The following is a 20,484-nucleotide window of genomic DNA, read 5'->3' as shown; positions in this document are numbered from 1 at the left end:
AAGTGGCAGTGATAATACCATCTGGGCACAGTGGGTGTCCAAAAATTGAGAAAGATGTGAAGTAAATTCAGACTGGCTGACCACAACTTGGCCCTTGAGACTGGTTGTCACAGAAAAACCTGGTAACCCTGAGAAAACACAGTGTCAGTTCTAGGGAGAAAGAGTAACACTTTAGACTGTATGAAGACATAATGACCAACTTCTTTGCCAAGAAAAAACTCAAAAACCAAGAACATTCAACAAACTCTCAGGCAAAACAAAATGTAATATTTACATGAAGAAAATTGCCATAAATAAAACATGTCAGCGCCTATGGTTGAAGATTGGAGCCATTACTTATGCAGAAGTTAATTATACCAAAGTGTGAAAATACTCAACTACAAAAAAAAGTTTTCTTAAAGAAAAAGTAGAGAAACTATTAGCAACACTTCCTGGCAGATCCTCCCAAACTCTGTCACACTGGATAGGAAACGTCTGTAAACATCTTCAGGTCTCTCCACAGATGCTCTATGGTGTTTAAATGTGGTGCTTAAGTCTGGGCTGAGCCATCAAGGACAGTCAGAGCCATTCCAACCTCGTCTTGGCTATTTGCTTTGGGTCGTCGTCGTGTTGAAAGGTGAACTGTCGCCCCAGTTTCATGTGCATTCCTTTCCTGAATTCTGACCAGTCACCCTGTCCCTGCTGCCGCCAAGACTTTTGTCTATGAAAGATTTCAGTTTTTGAATTTTCAATAAATTTGAAAAAAATAAATTTTGACAAACATGTTTTTATTATGGGTTGAGTGTCAACTGATTCAATTCAATTTTATTTGCATAGCGCCAAATCATAACAGACATTATCTCAATGCCAGACCAGGAACAGCTGTATATACTGTTTATTGTTCATTTTTGATTAAAATCTATACTATACAGTAAAACTAAAGAATGACCTCTCTCAAATACTGAATTAAGACTAAATTATTATATAACATACTGTATGACCAGAAATACCTATACAAATACCTCAAAATTGTACTTAAGTACAGGACTTGAGGAAATCTGCGTAGCACAGTACTTATCTGATCTCCTTATAAATTCCTCTTTTGGATTTTCATATCTTATACTGTATGTCTTCAAAGTTTTCACCATAATCATTATTCAACAACAAACTTTTTCTTCATATTATCATCTATATTGACTTTTTTGTAAAGATTTCCTTGCAACGATTTGTTTTTCTTTCAATAATGTAAGCTTGTAATGTGCCGACTATTTGTTGTATTTTTTCCCCCCTTATTCTGAATCATTATACTTGAAATACTGTAGGCTACTTCATTCAATTATGAGCATGCCAATAAAGCAATTTTGAATTTGAGAGTGAGACAGAGAGAGATGGTCAATGAGTGAAAGCAAGACGAAGAGGAAGAGAGATCAGAAGAAGAGAAGGAGAGTAAATTAATTCGACTTGAAGCTTTGGAAATACTGTTTATGCAACATTGGCGCCCAAAGCATGTGGAATTGTTGCAATGAAATTAAATTGAGGGAGATAAAAGAGCAGTAGAGACTTGGACATAAGAAGGAGAAAAACAGGGAGCAAAGAATTGAGGATTTAAATATGGGCACCTATGACTGCTTCATCAACATGTAGGCTTGTTCCCTGTCAGGCCAATAAAGCACATCCTATTGAATATGGAGAGAGAGAGAGAGAGAGAGAGAGAGAGAGAGAGAGAGAGAGAGAGAGAGATGTTCTGGCTTTCATCAGTCACATCTCGCTGTGGGAGGGGGATTGAAGCGGCTGCCTCGGAGCTCTCCGGTAACAGAGACAGTGGACGACACTGACTCACACTGCCGATCCACACACAGCACATTTAAGTCTCTACCTGACCCGCAACCTGACAAGCCGACTGGAGGAAGAAGATGAAGATATAAAGGAACTTTCCTCTGGTTTTTGGGGCTGTTTACGATCCGCTCTTGACAGCATATTTCTCTTAGATTCGGGCATCAAATAAAGTCAGTATGCATGTCATTGAATCATAAACACCAGATGGCGGTGAGTTGAAATATCACTGCAACACATCTGAGTGTTGTTGGTACGGGACAAGGTGTTTTCCCGACCTCTTTCATAAAAACTGCGGACGAGACAACTTCGTTTTTGCCCACCGGTGGCGGACCTTTTATTTTCGTCCTCAATTTTGTCAAACATCATCCGACCCCCTACTCCTCCTCCTCCTCCTCCTTCACCACCTCTCCTCCTCCTCTTCCTCCAACCGTCTTTACTCGACAATACAGCCACCGAGGAGACAAGACTACAGCCTGCCTGCCAGCGGCCAAAGGGAATCAAATTAACAATTTAGTCAATAGCAGCACAGGACTGGACGTTCACAAGGATGCTACTCCAGCACAGACACTACTAGACGGTCCAAACAGCCGCTGCCAATATGTTTAAGCGAGGTAAGAGGAAGAGAAATTCACTTGTTTTTGTTGCTGGTGATGGGGAGCGCGTGTGGCTGGGCTGTTTATTGGTGTGTGTGTGTGTGTGTGTGTGTGTGTGTGTGTGTGTGTGTGTGTGTGTGTGTGTGTGTGAGTTGGTACAAATTCTTGGAGTGCTTTTTTTTTTAGCCTATTTAAAGATTTTGGCTAAATGGAGTCTCAGAGGAGCCTCTCGGCGCTTCCTTAACAACTTACCAACCGTCCTTTACCCGCTCTGTCGGCCGGTACTGGAAAGGGAATTAAATATTTATCCACTTCATGTAAAAAATATTCTTAAAATAGCGAACCGCTGCCGCACTGCAGTTTGTAGGACTTGCCTGCGAGAGGATGGTTGGTGCTGTTTCTGCGCGCGCGAGTGTGCGCGAGGGAGAGGAACAGAAAGAGAGCGCATGAGATGGAGACCGTTGGAAAAAAGTTAAAAATTGCGCCTTTTGTTATAAAACTTTCATCTGTTTGGGCACTCTGTGCGAGCGCGCACTACAGCCAATGAGTGCGCGTTCGTGTTGGTGTGTGGTTAAAGTGGCTACGACAGAATGAGGCGGCCAGCCTACAGACAGCAGGATGTTCTGACTTCACTCTGCACTCAGGGAGAGGGTGGCTCTGCCGCCGGGACCGCGAGCCCAGAGAGGACAACAACTGGCAGGCACGCGCCTAGCACCTTGGTGTTTACGCTTCACACTGACACGCGGCTATTCTGTGGTGAGAAAAGGTATTAGGTTTTACCACAGTGACCTTGCTTGTGTATGTGTTGACAGGGAAGCTCCAGTCCCTCACACTGCCTCCTTTCGCTGTATGCATGCGCACATGAACGTGCACGTGTGTGACAAAGAGGAGGTCCAGTTAACATCACTTTCAACAAATCCTTAAAAAACTGGTGCTCCATTTTTTAAAATACCACCCATTCAGTTATAATTTAAATTGATGCAAAATATGAAAGTACACACATATGCACACACAGACATTTTAAAGAGAAGTATTTGTGGAGTGGTGACTCATCTGCCAATCCCCCTCCCCTCCCCCTCATAATAGAAAAACATTCTTTAATAGAGACACTGGAAGTCTGTCATTTGTCATTTCAATGCAGCCCAACGCAGAGGAGGGAAACAACTCGCACACATCCATGCACATCATTATCTATTAGCTCACTTGGTTGGCCCAAGTCAGGGCACAAGCTGGGCGATCTCCTCATTAAGGGTGGGACCTAATGGGCTTGACAGAGGGCTGATTAGTGCTGTCATTGTGTGTGTGCGTGTATGACAGAGAAAAAGAGAGACAGAGAGAGCTTGCTGGCTAGAGGGAGACAAGCTTTAATTTTAATCTCCCTGTAATTTCAGATGGAGAGCACCCACCCACAAAGAAACACACACACACGCACACACACGCGCACGCACACGCAGTGGTGATGGCTGATGCGCTGCTTTGTATCTCCTCCTACAAATATGTGACTGTCAGTAACAATAATAAAATTCAGAGTAATTGTGCAGTCTGCCTCAGATACAGTTATCTATGTCTGTCACCTTTACCCACAGTATCTTTCTGTGGTGGGATAAAAACAAAAGAGAGAGAGTGAGGAGAAGGAGGATAAGTGTTTTTGTGTAATGAAAACTCCCTCTCTCTTTCTCTCCTTGTCCGTCGCTCGGTCTTTCTCTATCTCTCTGCTTGGCCAGCTCCTGCTGCCAGCCTCAGTCTGAGAGGAGAGAGGCCTGGCAGGCTGATTGGCTGCTAGCTGGCTGGTTTGGGAGGCTGCCGAAGCTTTGTTTCCCAGCTTGTTTGAAGCTGGATTTGTTTCCCTTACTTGCCTCTGTCTCCCACTTTTCAGTTGTCTCTCTATTTATCTAGGTTTTTTTTTTATGGTCACATACACACAGACCCTGTTTGAACAAAAACATGTACAACCTTAAGACTAGTTAAGAAAATGAAAGCTCTTTTATTAGGAACAACATAAATGGAAGGCCCTCCTATTATTGAGTTCCATTTGGATTTTTGTTTCCAACCAGGCCCGTAAATAACAACTATTTTTATTATTGATTAATTTGGCTACTATTTTCTCAATTGATCACTTTGTGTATAAAATGTAAGAAAATTGTCAAAAATGTCCATTAAAATGCACATTAATGGGCATATAACCATAATTCCTAAAGCCCCAAAATAGAAATCTGATTTTGCTGCTCATCTGACCAACAGTCCAAAACCAAAAAATATTCACTTCACTATCACGTTACCAAGAAAAGAATCAAATGCTCTCGTAGCAAATATTTGGCATTTGAGGGAAACAATAATTTGATTAATTGATTAATCATTTCAGATCTATTTTCTGCATATCCTATCATATTACAGTTCAAACATATTTACTTATCAATATTCATAGATTATTAATTTACACTATTCTATTGCTACATGTGAATTTAACAAGGAAGTTCTTAATCAATAAAAGCCAGGCTTATTCTGATACTGTTTTTGCCAAAGCTAAGCACTATTCATCTAGTTTTTTTTCTTCCTTTTGGAAAATTGCAAATTTAATTTAGCTTTTTTCCCACATCTCATACACAATTACACTCATAAATTACAAGTAACCCCATGATTTCCTTCAGAAAACACAGTCATTCAGTGCAAGGTGCAAAGGAACTGATCAGGAGTCAGGATGAAGTGTTGTGTGTTAGTGTGGATGACTTTAAAAGTAAACATGTGAATGAAGTTTCACAGTCCTGACAGCAGTGGATCAGACAAACTAATCAACCGTAATTGATCAATACAAAGAACTCTCTTATCATCATTCCACCCATCATTCTTCTTTCAGTCACGGCTACACAATCTGATGTCAATGTGGCGTACTAGGTTAGAATAAAATACATAGTAAAATGCTGATGATGGCAGCCTTTTGAGGCATTCTGAGGGGAATCCTGAGACTATTTGTCAATGAGCAAACTGCTATCCTCTGGAGCTCAGGTGTGTTAGGTGTGTTAGGTATGTTTGTGTGTTTAAGAAATATCTGTGACTAAAAACCTGAGATAAGAGCATGCAAACACTTGACGACTGGGCTGCAGATGTACATTTTTGTTGGTGTTTAAACTGGAGTGAGAAATAAATACAGGGATTTTGTTGAATTCATTTTGAGCTAAAGTCATGACATTGAAATGTGTAGTTTGGTCCACAAAGAGCTGTGCTGTGTCAAGGATTTCATAAAATGGAACAGAAATTAAAAAACTAAAATTAAACTTGTCCATAATATCCCTTCACAATAAATTCTGACTGATACATTTAAACACTTACAAAGTGTGACACTGCAAAGCCCCCCCCCCCAGACAAAAGTCAGACATATGTGCCCCCTATTCAACTCTTATATTGTTTTATATTTTGGCAAACTGGCACCATTAAAATTATACCGAATTAGCTGTCAAGAGTTGGTGATTGCATCATACCACATGGATGTACAGAAAATTATCACTGGCCTAGTTTAATGCGAAAGAAAACCTAAAAATGTGACAATTTTCAGGCAAGTTCTGGCAAGCTAAAATAAGGATTTTCTTGTATATGATTTCTAATCAGATTTATCCACAACGGGCATCAGAGATAATGATATCCTCGGGAAGTGTAAGCCACACTGAATCCAAAAATACGATATGTCGCGTCTATGTGTTCAGATTTGACGGAGTTATGTCTCAGAGAAGCGGTACAAAGGAGTACAGAGTGCGGGTTTGATGAGATCGTTTGACATTTTGGGATAATAATGTCACACTTTTGAAAAATTACTGCTCCTATTTCTTGAGTGGTGAACTTGAACTTCTAAAGGCACAACATGGTCTCTTCTGCTCTTATCATTACTACTTAATGTGATTTCATCCACTCGCTTTCGGTCTTGGTTCCTCCAAAGAATGTACTGTAATCCACAAAAATTTGCAGTAACTGAACTAGTGAAAATGTTCTGTGATATTACCTTCATTCATGATAATCTATAACCAACTTCAACTTTGTACTGAAATCCTCTGATCAATATCAATATATGATGGTAAAATTGCAAGTCACTGTTCATTCAGACTATAGCCTCAACCTCGCTCGAGGGCCAATGGCCTTCTCTGGGCCTAAATGTGAATCAAGTCTGGCCTTATTATCAAACTTTCCAGCAGTAGTATGGAGTTCCTGCTCAACTTGGACCTAAACAAATGAGAAGTCTGTCCTCATTCAACCCAAAACATTTTTAGTACATGCTGTGTGTTCATGCAGAAACATGGACCTGTATGTAATTCAAAGCAATAAGTCATTCATGCTAATTAGGTTGAAATAATTTATCATCTCCAAACCTGCATAGGTTCTCATAGCATGAATTTCATTTCATCTATTTTTTAAAATGTGTACAGTCATCAGATACAGTGTATTAGCATAGACTGTAAATGATGGCATGGCGACAAAGACTAATGTCACATCCTTTCTCCCTCTGATCAGACAGTTGCATTGGCACACATGCATTTTGCCTGCAGGTCATTGTCAAGTCTACAGTCAAACAATTAGCGGTTGCTGTTACTCTTTTCTGTTGCCATGTCTGTCTATGTGTGTGTGTGTGTGTGTGCGTGCGTGCGTGCGTGCGTGCGTGCGTGCGTGCGTGCGAATGTGCATGTGTGTGCGCGTGTTTACAAGCATCTATGATAGCCTTGGTGGATGATAATAACATATGGATTAGTGACAAAATGTTTATTCGGGTCGTGAAGCACCAAATGGTGGCGTAATTGAGTGCTGAGATTGATCCAAATTTGCTCTTGCAGCACTGACATCCTGAGGCAGTGGCCAGATTTTACAGATTAGGCAGAGGGACACAATATAGGGAGCGTGATTCTTCTTGCAGATTCTGTGGATATATCATATTAGAGAACTAAATCATCTTGGGATGTGATGACTGGAGTCAAATTCATATGATAATCAATTACATCTCTAAAGCAAGTCACAGCAGAGAACAGGATGAAACGCATCACCACACACACACACACACGCACACACACACATGAACACACAGCCACACACGGTGAGCGTCCGTGCGATGGCTGTGAATATCAATGACCTTTGCAACCGCTCCTCCTGCCTGATCTCAAGGTCACTCAGACTCCTTTCTTCTGCTGCTTCTGAGCTCGGCGAGGTCTGCCTGCTGAATTCTGCTTTATCCTTAAGTTGCACAACAATTTTCTGGAATGTGCATAGCATCTGCAATCAATGCACTGTGTATAAATAAGTTAAAATAATTACAGGGACTCATAGTTTACAAGCTCCCAGCCTATAAACTGGTGAACTCTCACAAACACAATGCAAAAAAAAACAAAAAAAGAAAAAGAAACACTTAATGAGCAAGGATTGTTTTGATGCTAAATAAACAAACACAGAGTGCAACAAATTATGCTGTACAGAGCATGAAATGGCCCTGCAGTGTTTTATTCCAACTTTCTTGCCAAACAAAGCTCTATCACACATTTATCTTTACGTACAAACATACTGTTTTGCACTTTCAATATTTTTCTCCAGGTTACAGAGCATGTTAATGGAGCCAGCCATAGCAAAGGAAACATTACTTGGCACTACTTTTACATTGTTCATTTTGCTGTGCTGGCCTTATGGTTTTTAACACTTTTTTGGTCTGAACAAAGTGGAAATGGTTTATGCCTCAGTTCCCTCTAATTAGACTCATACTGCTTGTTTAATTGCAGCTGCAGTAAAGTTGTTGCTGAAGTGTTCGTAAATATGGTGCACTAATTTGCTTATGAATCTCTGTGGTTCACCTTGAGAGCCTGCTGCACACACAGCAGGAAGGTCCTGTGTGAATAGAGTGCCCAATCAAATCAGACATTACTCCTCATCAGGAGCCCCGTGGAGACCTCTGATTGTAGGTTCACTTAGCAAAAGCTTGGGCTAGTTGTGCATGTACTGTATATGTGGAGGAGGAGAGGAGAGATGCATGGGTGTGTCTGCATGCATGAGTGTGAGAAAGTTTTTGGATGAAAGTGATACAAGTGTGTGATCACGTAGCAGGAAAACACAGTGATCAGAAGGACTTTGTGTGTGTGTGTGTGTGTGTGTGTGTGTGTCAGGAATCATGGTAAATGCCAGAGCTGGAGGACTAGAAGAGCTGTCCCAAACAGATGCTGATGCAGACATGCAGACAGACAGGAAAGCTAGTGTGAGACAGACAGAAAGATGACACAGGAAGAAGATAAGTGATTCTTTGGAAACAGACTTCACCTGGAGGATAAGAGAGATAGAGCCAGTGGCGAGTGAAAAGATATTTTGTTTTGGGTGTGGGTGTGTGTGTGTGTGTGTGTGTGTGTGTGTGTGTGTGTGTGTGTGTTGGCCCAAGAACTTAGTTTTTTGTTTGACGAACTAGTCACTTGCAGCAGCATCCAAGTGACTGGGCCACCATCATTTGTTAATGTTGGCATGTCTTATCTTAGAAACCATAACCTTAAAATGTTTCCAGCAGATTTCTGAGATAGAGATGAGAAGATGGATATCATTCTCTTTGTATTAAGTACAGAGGTAGAGTAGCTTAGCTTAGCATTAAAACTGGAGACAGGGGGAAGCATCTATCCTGCTCTGTCTAAAAAGTTCAAAAATACCCCTACCAACACCTCTAAAGTTTAGTAAATAACAGGTGGTGTCTTGTTTTTTTGACATGTACATATATAGAAATGTAAAAATAACAATGTGTGACTACATGAGTACATTTTTGAGCTGTTTTTCAATAAATGGCAGTCTCTCCATTCAGCCATAATGCCTGTTGCCAGACTGATGAGCACACTCTCTGCTCAGGCACAATGATACCAAACCTCTCCGTGATGACGAGTCACTGCACCCAGCTTTTGTTTGCCAAGAAATAGATCCAACATGTAACACCCCCTAAAGGCACACATTGTAATTGCGACATTTCTCATCATGAATGTTAAACAAACGAGATGCAGCATGCCAAGTTAGTGAGCTTTAGAGTTGATGTAAGCACCGAAAACGACCAGCTGTGCACTTAACCATGTTGATATATTCACCTCATCCTCAGAGAGAAAGCCCGTTTTCTAAAATGTTGAAATATTCCTCTAATCTGAAGCCATTCATATCAACCTGAGCGTAATTGTCAACTAACTGCCACTAACCTTAAAGTCCCATATTTAGTCATAGTTGCTGAGGTATTAGTCAAAAACTGGTGGCTGTGTTACCGATGAACACACACCAGACAGCACATTTCTTAACACATTGACAAGAAAAAAAAAGAAAAAGAAAGAAAATTCAAATCCTTTGTGTCTAACTCCCATGAAGGATATATCTCCTCTATCCCCCCTCTCCCCTCAAATCTTCTCTCCTCCCATGTCTTCTCCTCTGTAGCTGGTTCGCTCTGTACCTGTTGAATAATTGATAGCTGTTTTGGTTTCCGATAAGGCATTTTGGGGTCCACAGCTCTCAGCAGTAAAGGCTTGCTGCTTTCCCAACGGCAGATCACACGGCTCAGTCCATCCTTTCACTCCCTCTCTCTTGCCTTTCTTCACTCCGCCTCCCTCTTTTATTTAAATCTTGTCTTCTTCTAATCCACACGCCAGTTATTCTTATATGTGCCACTCACATTCCCTGCAACATGTTTGCATGCATGCAGTCTATTGTAGCCAACAGCTCCCATTCCAGGTTTTCTTCTAGATAAGCTCTTGATATCCATCTTCTTGTCCTGATTACAAACAGCCCTGCAAACATAAATAAATGGAATATGCTGGATATTACCATGGAAACAGAACTTGCAGAGACAGAAAAATAAGTAATAAGTAAGTGGGATAAGGTATTTAACATTTCTACATACACTGTCTCGTACTGCAGCAGCCATGATATCACATGCAGGTTGATACACGGGATCTGAGTCAGGATCTGTGATTCTCCCCCGGTGTAGATAGGGAGGTAGACAAAATACCAGAAACACTCCATGAGGGAGACTCTCTTGTTTGAAGTGGCTGAGTCATCATCGCAAACACGTCCATAACGGATGGTCAAATAGGTTGCGAGGCAGTTAGCAGCATTTCCCAACATATTGCATTTCTGTCCTTTATATCCCTGTTTGTCATTCCTCAGAGATGAGACAATATCTTGAAACTGTCCTCGTGGGAAAATAAGGGTTGGGGTAAGGATCACAAAATGCGTTTTGAAGGAAACGTAATTGCAACAGGATTACTAAACGTTTTCTACATACGTAATGAGGATTTTTTTTTTAATTTTTACGCATTTGGCGAGCCGCAAATACATCGATAGTGAACATATTAGTAAAATCTTCATTGACAACATATTTGTTTTCCATCCAAAATATCTGCACTTGCAGTACAATATCTACTTGTAGTGACTTCAGCATTATTTAACTCTTTTATGGGTATGTTTAGATGCTCACAGCAACTCATAGGTTAAGGTTTGAAAAAGACTGTCGTCTGGTTTGAAACAGAGGAAGTTCACGGTGACTTCAGACACAATGTGTTTATTTACATTTAAGAAAAAACTTCTTCTTTTCCTAACCTTAACCAAAGTGCTTCTGCTGCCTTAACCTGACCAAACCCAGGTCCCTGGTGTGACAGCACTGTACACCTGCCATCCACCCCAACCAGAGCATGACATTCCTTATCATGAATGTGACCTTGCAAGGAGAAGGTCGGGGTGGATGGCTGCGTCACCACTGGGAGACTGCTGATCATTTCCAGTCTCCTAACAACAGATAATGTTTTGTTACAGTGATCAGCGAGTTTGATGATGTCCTGTCCAATCGGGTTTCAGATCAGAAAAAGCTTTTATGAGTCTTAGCGGGAGGCAATGATGATGTGTTTTGTCATCGACTTTGAAGGACTCATTGATGTGCAGCAGTGCTATTTTTGACTGATGGACCTACACTTTGGACTACAGATCATTTTGCCTTTTCTCGTTTTGCATTGTAAATGTCTTCTATCAAAATTTGGATGCCCAGACATCTCTCATAGTTAACACATGCTTCACACTGACATCCAGCCTCATGTGATCCATTCATATTGAAGCAGTGTTTGTACTTTAGTTACTTCATAGTTAAAAGTCATTTTTCATTCATTATTCATGTTGTGTTGTCTACCCCCTGTAACAAATCTCAAATGGAGCACTTGACTATCCCAAAATGTATTGTTGTTTTAATATGCATGTCCAGAAACTGCCTTACAACCTTTTTTTTTTTTTTCCCATTTGTTCCCTTGGCTTCTGAGGCTTTCTGCTTTTCTGTCTCTCTCCCCCTCGTCCTGCTACGTCCGTGTAGTAAAGTGTTTAGAGCCTGTATTGGCTGTTACCCAGCATGTGGGGAATTGAAGGAGATGGGTTAAAGAGGGAGAAGAGTTCATCAAACCCAGGACAACAAGTCAATTCCTCCTGATTTACCACATCAATCCCCATCTGTCCCACAGTGTTTCTACACAAACACACACAGACACACACACACACACACACACACACCAAAACATTGTGTGTCTGCACATATATATTCACTCAAACAGACACATGCAGACAGACTCACGGACTTACTCTCCCTCTCTCTCTGTACTGCAGTATAGACAGACAGGAGCGGCAGCAGTAGCAAGTCTTACATAACTACATCACTGCATTAACGAGCCCATCTGCCTCTGACTGGTGCTTACACTTACAGTTACAGCTCTGTTAAAATGATACACTCTTAACACAAGTGCACAAAATATAAGATCACCTCAACTGTCCTCATAAGCAGACAGTGGCTTCCTTATTGTTTTTCTCTATTGAACACACTGAGATAAGATTTCATGTTTCTGTGGCCTTCATATAAATAAAAAGAAAATGTTGTTTTAGAGTTTAACTTTAAAGTTAGACTCAAGGTAAAATATCAATGGCATAGACTGTAGATGCTTTCCATGTCGTCTGTGCACTAGTAGCTCAAATGTGTACGTTTTAGGGCTTCAATTAACAATGATTTCAGTTTAATTTGAGGATTATGTTCTCGATTCATAATTTTGTCTATAAAATGTAAAAATTATATGTTATAATTTCCCAAAGTCCATGGTGGAGTTTACTGTCACAAGGATCTAATGCTCTCATTTTGAGAAGCTGAAATCAAACGTTTGGCGTTCCTGCTTAAAAAATGACCAAAACGATCAACTGATGATCGAAATAGTTGCTGATTAATTTATTGTTTCTTTTGTAACTTAGAAATTTAAGCAATTAAAAGACATCATGTTGGGCTCTGAGAACTTACCTTCCTTCATAGCACCCATAACCTCTGTTAGAGTTCTTACTTTTTTGTAAGACTCTTCTCCTCTTTGATTGGATTTGTTCAGCTGTGTGAGACTGGGCTCTGGGGTGTATGAAGGTAGGTCAGTTTTCTGTGTTGGATATTGAATAACAATATTAAAAAAAAAGGGAGGAATGTGAAAGTAAAATGAGTATGGATCGTGTATTCACTGTTATAATTGTGTGCTTTCTGAGCAAACTCTGTATTAGGGAATGTTTGTGAATGAAGAAAGTGAGAACATCATGTCAACCCTTCTGTAACCGGACCACGTTCATCCTGATCCTGTTGATAAGTGAGTGTCCAGCTTGTGGACAGTTTGTGGCTTCATTCCAATTGGTTAATATTAGGTTGGTTTTAGGCAAATGGCCAATCATGTTCTAGTCTATTGTCTGTAGAAAACGTATCCAAGATGAGATTTTGTTTTTCCTCCCTGAGACACGTCCTTTTAGCTCCTGTAAGGTATTTATCTGCTATTGTACAATATATTTTTGTAATCCGTAACCTATCAGTGTTCGGTTTGTTTGTGTGTTCTAATAGAGCAATTCTCTGTGACACATCTCACCACACAAAGACACTGACGCACGAAATGGCTGAAATTAGAAGAAGCTTCTACTTTGTTTGAGTGTGTGTTTGATGCGTGCTTCAGAGTGACGAGAGGAAGCAAAGATGGAGCGATGTGAGAGAACAGGAGACGAGGGAAGTGTGAGAAGGTGTTGTTTGTCTGCTGCCACAGCTTGTTTGTGTCTTCAGCCTGAGTCTCATAACACAGAGGCACTTGTGTGTGGGTATGAGCACGGTGTGCATGCATGTGTGTTCACGTGTGTGTGTGTGTGTGTGTGTGTCATATTTAGTCTTACATAACAAGTAGATGCTCAGCTGGGGACACTGTACAGATAAATCCCAGGATGCACTTTTATTTGATTTAGCGTGGAGGTTTTCTGGAACACAACTAAAAAAGTAATCAAAGACAAACTTTCGCAGAGCTGGAAAAGTTATGAATGTGTACTCACTGTAATATTCAAGTAAATCAACATCATATCATACATCACTGCACAAACCCACAGTCATTTTCATGACATTACATTTATATTTTATGCATCACTGATGCTCTTTTCCAGAATGAGTAAGTCAGAATACATCAAATGGGCTTTTATATATTTTGCTTTTAGTCGTTTTTTATACCTGCCGTGTTGAATCGCTGGCTGGAACAGCTATTTTTGTACCTGGACCATCAAATGAAGTGAATGAAGTACTATACAGTATACTGCATATTGTATATTGTAGGGATCTGTGTGATTAGTCGACTAAACGATTAAACATTGTGACCCTCGCTAGTCGGCATGAGAAATACTAGTCCATTACACCAATTATTAATATTTTATTTTATTTACACCGTACAGTATAACTATTACATCTAAGATGCTACGCAGTGCTGACACTAGTGCCTGGATGTTGTAAACCAGCGAGGTGTAAAGTGGGACAGAAGACTCTGGTAAAACCAGCATGGTTTGGTGGTATTTTGATCTAGAAAATGAAAATAAGGTTGTATGTAGGTTGTGTCAGAATAAACTGGCAAATAACCACTCAGCTGGAGAAATGAGTAACCACATTCAACACAGGTATGTGGACTTTCAATTAATTACCTAGACAGTGTGGCGGCCTGCCAGTCGTATTCCTCCCACCAGTTTCATAATGAACCGAAAATATATTTACACTTATCATATAACGTGAAAGAACTCTAATGTGTGTGTCTGTGTTGCGCTGTAGCTTCATTGCAGAGCTGTGTGAAGTGAATTAATTCATTAAGCCCCTCCTTGCCCCTCTCTCACAAACACACACCCCACTAGTCGAAAAGTTCCATTTAATCGACAGGAGAATAAGTCATTACGAACATCTCTAGTTTATTGTCAACAGCGCGATTAAAACTGGAGAAACATGTCAGGAACTAACATATGAAGGGGATGCATTCAAAAACACTAAACCGACCCTGATGCTCTCTGCTTCATGTTCAGCAAATTAGAAATGATTTGTACAGGATGGGCCCATGGTAGTGCCTGTAATAATCCATAGTGCGTTTTCCTTTTATCTAGCAAGCTTTGATTTTATGTCAGCAATCATTCAAATGTTGGATCGTGACTAGGAATGAAACATCTCATTTATGGCATGTTATTAGTTGTCTAGTATATTTGCTTTTGAATTATGGAGAGATTATTATGGGTTGATATCATAAGAATGGAGCAAAATGTTCACCTAGAGCTACAGGATATGCTGAAAGAGAGGACATTAAATATAGTGAGCTTTGAATAAAAGTGTCAAGATGGTGCAGGCATTGTTGATAGAGCTGGTTCATGGGTGTGCTGCTGTCCCATGTAAGTGATGTTTATGGGGGACGTGTCCCTGCAGCATCTGTGTCGGAGGGTGTCAGCACAGTTAATGCTGAGGGTTAGGGTCTGTTAGAGGATGATTACTGCAACACAGAGGCCAGTGCGTGCTTGGCTCACAGTTGAACGGAGCATTACGGCGGTGAGAGGGAGGAAGGGTGAAGACATCCACAGTGCAACCTCCGAACTCCCTCTCCCTCTTTAACCAATACTGCATTAATCTTCTTAAGCTGTCAACATGACCTAAAACTGACGATGCACAAGTGTGCAGAGAAGAGGAAAAACTCCCACCGAGTAGACAACAGCTTGTGACTAATAGTGACTTTAGTACAGCTCACCATGCTCAGAACTGTGTTGTAGCGCCATAGCCTTGGCACAATTCAATTACTGCTCTGAGAAAGGTGCTTATACCTCAGAAGTTTCTGCTCAATCATGAGTCAGTCCTACCCTCCGCCTGGTTTGTGACCTCCATGTGAACCAAGGGGGGTGGGGGGGGACACAAACTTCTGAGAACATTTTTATTTTTTTTCTTTTCCCCAGAGGTGCAATTTAACAGATGACACCAATGACTCATGTGTTAATGCCAGCTTGCCCACACAACAGGAAACATCCATGTTGTTGTGCAGGTGTCAGCTAATGAAAGGTGTGCATGCAGAAGCTGTGTGAAGTAAATGCTGTACTGCAAGAATGTGTGAAACGGGAAAGTGAGACACATGATGCGAGCGGTGGTCATATTCATGCTCATGAGCTTCACAGGACAGAATTTTTACACCTTTGCCTGCACCTGTTATTTAGCGCTATAATGACCTAACAGATAATCACAACACAACAGATGCCTACAGAATAATACAGTAAGTCCCAAAAAGCCTGTATGACCTGTGTTGTTGTTATGATTACTACAGTGCTACTGCCCCAATAAGGATCTGGCAGCTACACTGCAGCACAGCTGTCATGAAGATGGGCTGCCTGCCCAACTACACCAGCTGTGCCAGCCCAACCATCACTTAATCACCCTGGGAGGGAAGGAGGGAAGGAGGGACGATAAGATGCGAGGTTAAAAAAAAAAGGAAGAGCAAGTGGTGAGGTTGATGATGGTGTGAGAAGAGGAGAATTGAAGGAAAACTGCAGAAAGCAGAGAGGAACACTGGAAGGGGCAGAAAAAAATTATGAGAGGACAAGTGACGAAGTGGTGAAGGAGGTGGGGGGGTGCAGATGTTAAAGCTGGAAGGACAAGATGATGGATTTGAGAAGCAAGGAATGCAAAGCAGGAGGAATGGGTGTATGAGAAAAACAGAGGTGTGAGACGCAAGAAAAAGTGGAGCGAAAAGTGAACCAAGGAAAAGACAGATTGGTGGTGGTGGTGGTGGTGGTGGTGGTGGTGGGGGGTGTTGAAGAGGAGATTTGTTGAAGAGTGATGGCAGCCAGAGTGATAACATGAGGAGAAGAAAGGTGAGAGAGTGATTTGTAAGAGGAGGTAGAGAGCTGAGGTGAAGGAAAATGGCCTACACTGTAGAATGATGAAAAGGAGTGAGGGCACAGTGTGAAAGAGATGGAGCAGGAAGAAGGAGGAGATGATGTCAAACATGTTTTAGGTCGATTCCTCAGCCGGCGAGATCAATACCACTGCAATCAGTCTTGTAATAGCAAGGGCCGTATGCAACCACAGAAAACGAAATACACTACATTTAGCAGACGGGAACCTCTGACAGGCTTTCAGTACCTGCTCTGGTACAAACACAAAGCCTTGAGGTTCAACTTCAACATCTATTAATGAACTGGACCGAATGCCACAATAAACTGAGCATGAATCAGTTGACCTTTTAAATAAAACAAACCTCATTATCTGCCTTTCTGCCTGTTACCTATTGACCTACCTCACTATTTATCATATTCCTCTAATGTCTTTCTCTCTCTCCCCGTCTCTGTGAATGTATGTGACTAACACCACGTCAGGCGACGACTCTCAGAGCAAATCATCTGTCCCCAGGGCAGATTTGTGCTGAGCTGCTCAAGATTTAGGGCGACCGGGATGAGTACATTTGTCTATATTGTCAGGACAGGTCAAGCTTCATCATCACACTGACTGCCGATGAACCTAGACTGAAGGGACGATCACTGATACAAGAATATTAAACTTATTTAAGAAATATAATCACTCATAAAAACATATTTTATTGCCAAAATAAATGTCCTGTAAGTTAAAGCGAGTCTAAGCTAATCAGTCAGGGGCCATTGATCGAATGGAAAGCTTCAGGTTTTCATTGAGCAGAATCATTGACATTCATTGCCTCAGAACTAATTGATAAGGACTCGCAGGAAGTGCTGTGTCTGTGGCTAAAAATGGGCATTAAATGAACACAAAGCTATATTTTGTATCAGAAAATAGAAGATTAATCAGTTTTTATTCACTATTGCCAAACACAGTGAGTGAAAAATAGATTTCTATATCCAATCATAAATGTAAAAAATGTGACACTAATACAGAACTGGGTTCCTGCGTTCCTCTCAGGAAGTGTTTTGGTCTGCATTTCCCTCCGCCTGCTCCTACCTGCCCCGTCTCTTCCCATCTGTCTCCTCTGCTAGTCTGAGGGACCTTGCACACTCCGTTCGGCAACAGATCAAGACAGCTACATCTTCTCCAAATGTCATTTCACAAGCATTTCCCCAGACACGTTCATGGAAGAGGCTTTTCATGTAGTCACACGTGAATGTGCGCCGCTGGTTGCACAATGTGTGGGAGTTCGAGTATGCTTCCAAAGATGCCATATTTTTTTGTCTGGATCAGCCGGAGTAATAACCAATTATGTCTTATGTGTATGTCATCAGTGTGCTAAACACATTACATATGTTTTCCACGGTGAGCAGAGAAGCAGGATATGGGATAGATAATGTAGTGCGTTGTGGAGTCAGAGATTGTTGCACTCAATTCCTCCTTAATCATCCTGGGATGTCAGCAGAGAAGTGGGTAATAACATGTAATACACTTCGCCAGTCCCCTCCCACTGCAGACAGTTTGGACGCTTGTTCAGAGTTTTAGTGATGACAAGAACATTTCAGCAAAGTTAAATAAACTGGATTAAATGTGAAGTATAGATAGTAAAATTGTAAAAACAGACTGCATAGAGGAACTCTGTCACTTCATTTATTTCTTCCCCCTTTAGCTGGGCCTTGTTTATACCCCACCACAACCCCTACATCCCAATTTCTCCTTCCAACTACAATCCCTCCACATTAACCTGGGAGCCCCCTGTGGTCCAGAGGCAACGGAGCACAGGCTTACCTTAAAGAGTTAGCATGGTAATACCTTCTGGAATCGGAGTCAGTCAGCCAGGCCAGAGCAGAGTTAAGCCCTTGCTCTACTCACATCAAAGGGGACAGGCCATCCACAGCAATCTCCCAGAGAGAGAGCGAGGGAGAGAGGATGGGGGGGGGGGGGGGGGGGGGGGGGCAGAGAGGAGGGAGGCTGTCATATATTCCCTTTATCACTGGGAATTTTACGGTTCAGTCCTGTGATTCTGAGGGGAATTTTATGGGCTGACCAAAGATGGGCAGCTTCAATTCAAAAGTCGAGCTGTCTCATCACTTCCCAAGGTGTATGTGTGTGTGTGTGTAGAGTATGTGCAGAATGTGTGTGTAGGTGTGGTTGTGTTTGTGAGTTTAGGCCCATTTGTGCCAACCTTACCTTTCTTTACTTTAAAGGCATATTTTATCATCCTGACAGCTTATTGTTTATCAATCCTGCTTTGTACAAGCTGATGCATGCGCTGCTGTTGCCTTCCTCTCAGAGCTGCATTTTTAATTGAACACTTCTCCACTGGGGCAGAAAAAGAAAAAAAAAAACAATTAATCAGTTTATTCTGGGGAAGAAAGTTTGTGTTACAGACTGTTTTTCTTTTCTTGGGTATCAGCTATGTCATTAGCGTCGGTGGCAAACATATCAGCACTATTACTTTTGATGAACTCATGATGTTGTGTGGAACGATTATCAGACTGCGTACTGAGGCAGATGTTTTTATAGCCTGACAGAGATATTATTACAGGATGACGCAAGCATCATTACTTGTCATTCATACATATTGGAGTAAACACACCAGTTACATTTCATTAACGAAACATGTTCTCTAGAGATTATTGATATTCTGTTTTAATTATGAGATGGTCTCACTACACGATAAGCTTCTTATCTGACTGCGAGTATCAGTTTGTTTCTAAATGAGCCACTGATATCCAAACCACAAACGCACATGTCCGTGCCCACGGAGATGTGTGCGTGCTCACAGGAGCACACTGACTCATGCCGCACATATACAGCTCTTAATGCAACATTTATGTTAGGAATTATGATTATATGCTAATACCCAACATTAGCTTAAAGGCCTTGAAAACCGGTTCTCACTGAGCTCCTTACTATGACTGAGTCCCACATAAACACACGATTTTCTGCCAAAGCTCTGGTTCTCTCACATGACAGATTTCTGTATTTCTCACTGGTTTAAAGTGGGCGGGGCCTAGTTAAAATATTTCAGTATTCCACATATTTCCATATACCAAAAGTTAAGCAGCATTTGAATCCGAATGATCTATTCATGATGCCAGCCACTGACAATCAAACCTCAACAAACCACAACCTCGCAGCCCTGATGGAGATTCTGTTAATAGATAATAACCAAGTACATTTAGTTCTGAACTTTAACTTTGACTGCTGCTCATTTAGTGATGAACTCAGAACTATCCAAGGTTTTCAGGGTCTTTCATACATTCTGGGGGACACAGAGCACTTTTATTACATTAACATATCAACAAAGGCTTCATTCTGAACACGTGCAGAAGGTTCATTGTCAGTGCCAACAATTTTGCAGAAATGTTCATACAGACTGCAGAGACAGCGCACAGCACCGCAGCTGTAAAGATTTCTGGTTGTGGTAGGTAATGATGATGTATATTACGGCTGCAACTAATGATTATTTTCATTACTGCTTCATCTGTAAGTTATTTGGTCTATAAAGTGAAAAGAAAATTGGGGGAAAAAATGCTCATTATTGTTTCCCACAGTCCAAGTTGATGACATTTCTGGCATTTCTGCTTGAAAAATGACTCGACTGATCGATTATTGAAATAGTTACAGAGTTAATTTGCTCATTTTTTATCGACTAATCAATTAATGGACTCTGATCACCAGGGAGATGACAGGGAAAACAGTTCACACTCAGTAACAGTAACAGGTCACGATTCATATCATTCTATAGAAACCATGATGTTGATGTTTTTGATGATTCACCTAAGCTCGTTACTAAAATAGTTGCAACTTTGGTTTCTTATACAAGCAGTGATGCATAAAAAAGAAGCTTAGTCTACCATAGTGCTAATTGCT

General features: G+C 41.1%; 1 protein-coding gene across 1 annotated transcript in view; it reads left to right on the top strand.

Moving 5' to 3' along the window:
• Positions 1-1,772: 1,772 nt before the first annotated feature.
• Positions 1,773-20,484, top strand: part of LOC130183018 (reticulon-4 receptor-like 1) — an 80,049-nt gene continuing 61,337 nt past the window's right edge. Inside the window, exon 1 of the mRNA XM_056398323.1 lies at positions 1,773-2,426. Within this exon, the coding sequence (XP_056254298.1) occupies positions 2,414-2,426 (13 nt within the window). The 5' untranslated portion in view covers positions 1,773-2,413. The remainder of the gene's footprint in view (positions 2,427-20,484) is intronic.

Source organism: Seriola aureovittata, chromosome 15, assembly GCF_021018895.1.
Source record: "Seriola aureovittata isolate HTS-2021-v1 ecotype China chromosome 15, ASM2101889v1, whole genome shotgun sequence".
NCBI lineage: Eukaryota > Metazoa > Chordata > Actinopteri > Carangiformes > Carangidae > Seriola > Seriola aureovittata.
This window is presented reverse-complemented; position numbering and strand designations above follow the sequence as displayed.